Below are 2,791 nucleotides of genomic sequence, written 5' to 3'. Positions count from 1 at the left end.
CTCTTGGTGTGCCATGCCCTTGTGTTTAACATTCATTTGTGTAATAAGTGTTTAGTGATATTGTAGGTTGTTTACTAATTATGTCAGATTACATGTGTTTTCTACAATATTCACAAGTCTAATGCATCTTCCTGTCTCATAAAGTTCTGACACGCCTGAACCTTCCCATCAGATGTTTTCCATCATTGGTAACATTTTGACGGTTCTTACATAGCTTCTTTTCAAAAGCAGAACATCATGTAATTGAAGACATTACCTTTTCCTTTTAGATCATGGCTTATCAGGATGGCAAATGTGTTTTACTTCAGGACTGTGGTGAACCAACGGTGGAGCGGGCCATTGCCAGAGCCAGAGATCGATCAAGTCAGCAAGTTTGCTAATGAAGAGCTCAATATTGCTGTAACAGGGGAGACTGGTGTAGGGAAGTCCTCTTTGGTGAATGCCATCAGAGGTCTTAAAGATACTGATGATGGAACTGCACCCACTGGCATCACACAAACGACCACAAAGCCCACCGCTTACCCTCACCCAACCATACCTAACGTGACAATCTGGGATCTGCCAGGGACTGGGGGGCCTGGATTCAAACCAAAGACCTACATGAAAGCAGTGAAGTTCCAAACGTATGACCTCTTCATAATAGTGAGTGAAACAAGATTCAGGGAGAATGACATAGTGCTGGCAAAGGAAATCAGGGAAAAGAAAAGGAATTTCTACTTTGTTCGCACAAAGATTGACAGAGATGTACAAGAGGAAATGCAGAAGGGAGTAAAAGAGAAAGAGACACTTCAGGCAATAAGGAAGGACTGTGAGAAAATTGTCAGGGAACTGAAATCTCCTCCTGTCTTCCTCATTACATCCCGAGACCAGAGCAGGTTTGACTTCCAGAATCTGGCAGAGACCCTGGAGACAGACCTTCCAGAACTAGCAAGAACAAGAAGAAGACGAGTTCTTGTTCTGTGTCTGAATGTATATATTTCAGTATAGAAATATCAGGCAGAGTGGGTGAATAAGCAGATTAAAGCAGAATTCCGGTGTGATATTGACCTAAAGTGTGTTGAAACATGATACCGAGTGTGTTCTTCTTCTTCTGTCTTCTTCCAGTAGCAGCAACTGGAATCCATGCATTTCCACGGAATTATTTTTGGAATCTGATCCCTTATCATACCTGTTCATTCTTACTCGTCGCTCTACTTATCGTGACTAAATTCAAGATGGCTGCAAACGCTAAACTTCGTGAAGATACTGTCTGTATAAATCGTCTTGTAAGTACACTACCAGTGCTTTTTAAAAGTTCTCAATGTCTCGTTTTAAATGTCAGGGCCTTCGGTAGTCTACCAATGAAGTGTGGAGATACATTGAGCCTCGTAAATGGTGTAAAACAGTGATTTATTTGCATGGCTAGCCCGATGCCGAAGCACCACCATTGAAAAAGCTGTTGGTAGCATCGGCTAACTAGCGCCAGATTTTGGAGTGCAGGGGACAAGCCGAGATGGGCTATGAGACATACGTTCACACTCGGTATCATGTTTCAACACACTTTAGGTCAAAATCACACCGGAATTCTCCTTTAAAGCAGGTAAATAAGCAGGTTAAACATTCACCCAAGGATTAATTCAGTAGTGTGTTTGCTGAAGCTATATATAATATGTTTTGCATTTTCATGCATAATTCTAATTATTATATTTATTATATATATATATATATATATATATATATTATATTAATCAACACCTGGATGTCTCAAAATTTTCTTCAGCTGAACAAAGAAAAAACTGAAGTAATTAAATTTGGTAAAAAGGAGGAAAGACTTAGGGTTGCCACAGTCCTTGACACAAAAGGGCAAAGGATACTGTTAAAAATCTTGGTGTATTAATTGACAGTGATCTAAATTTCAACAGCCACATGAAAGCGATAACTAAATCAGCTTTTTACCACCTCAAAAATATTGGCAAACTTAGAGGGCTGATGTCAAAAGATGATTTAGAAAAACTCATTCATGCATTATCTCCAGCATGATTACTGCAACCAGGCCTTCCTAAAAGACTATCAAACAGGTGAAACAAAATGTAGCAGCTAGGGTTCTCACAAAAACTAAGAGAACTGACAACATTACTCCAATTCCCTGCACTGGCTTCCAGTAAGTCACAGAATTGACTTTAAAGCAAGGCTTTGAACCGGTTCATGGAATAAAAACAAAAACCAGAAACTTTTGCCATTTTGCTAGGAACAAAAACTAAACCAGAAACTTTATGATTTTGTATGTTCCGGAACAGAATTTTTTTTTTAAAATAGTTAATACCGGTTCTTTTTTTGTTCTTGGCAAGGTTTGTGTCTCCAATGAAATGGTGAGGGTCACCTCCTGTCATTCAATGAATGCATGGAGAGTGCAGAGACAGAGCTTGCCACTAGCAGGCAATCAAAAGGCCTATTAAGTCTCCAAATCTCAATGATTTAATTTCACCTGTTTTCTCTTTTTACTAGGCCGTGACGAACATTGTTGTAAAAAACTAGCATTAAAGTTAAGGCTACAGGTTTAATTTATTTGGAAAAACGTAATAGTCCTCATTTTGGCATTTAGACAATGGAAAGGCATCCAAGAATCCAATATTACAGTACCCACCAAAAAAAGCATTTTTTTGTTTGACCAGGAAATTATTCAGGCTAAAGGCTATAGGAAGACACTGGTGCAGCTTGTATAAAGCAGAGGCCTAGTGTTTTATTATGTTTGCTGTAGGATAGAGTCTAAAAGACAAAATTGTGACTATTAATAGCCAGTGTGAAAGCATAC

General features: G+C 38.9%; 1 protein-coding gene across 1 annotated transcript; it reads left to right on the top strand.

Annotated features, from left to right (window-relative positions):
• Window positions 1-360: 360 nt before the first annotated feature.
• LOC143138223 (T-cell-specific guanine nucleotide triphosphate-binding protein 2-like) lies at window positions 361-1,421 on the top strand (the record flags this gene model as incomplete). Its single annotated transcript, XM_076298721.1, has 1 exon — window positions 361-1,421. A coding segment is annotated over one exon (627 nt), but the record flags the coding sequence as incomplete, so codon positions are not given.
• Window positions 1,422-2,791: the final 1,370 nt, after the last annotated feature.

This window comes from Alosa pseudoharengus, unplaced genomic scaffold (genome assembly GCF_046254945.1).
Source record: "Alosa pseudoharengus isolate Yale_2024_CS ecotype anadromous, Long Island Sound unplaced genomic scaffold, YU_APseudo_1.1 YU_APseudo_1.1_scf_21, whole genome shotgun sequence".
Classification (NCBI taxonomy): Eukaryota; Metazoa; Chordata; class Actinopteri; order Clupeiformes; family Clupeidae; genus Alosa; species Alosa pseudoharengus.
This window is presented reverse-complemented; position numbering and strand designations above follow the sequence as displayed.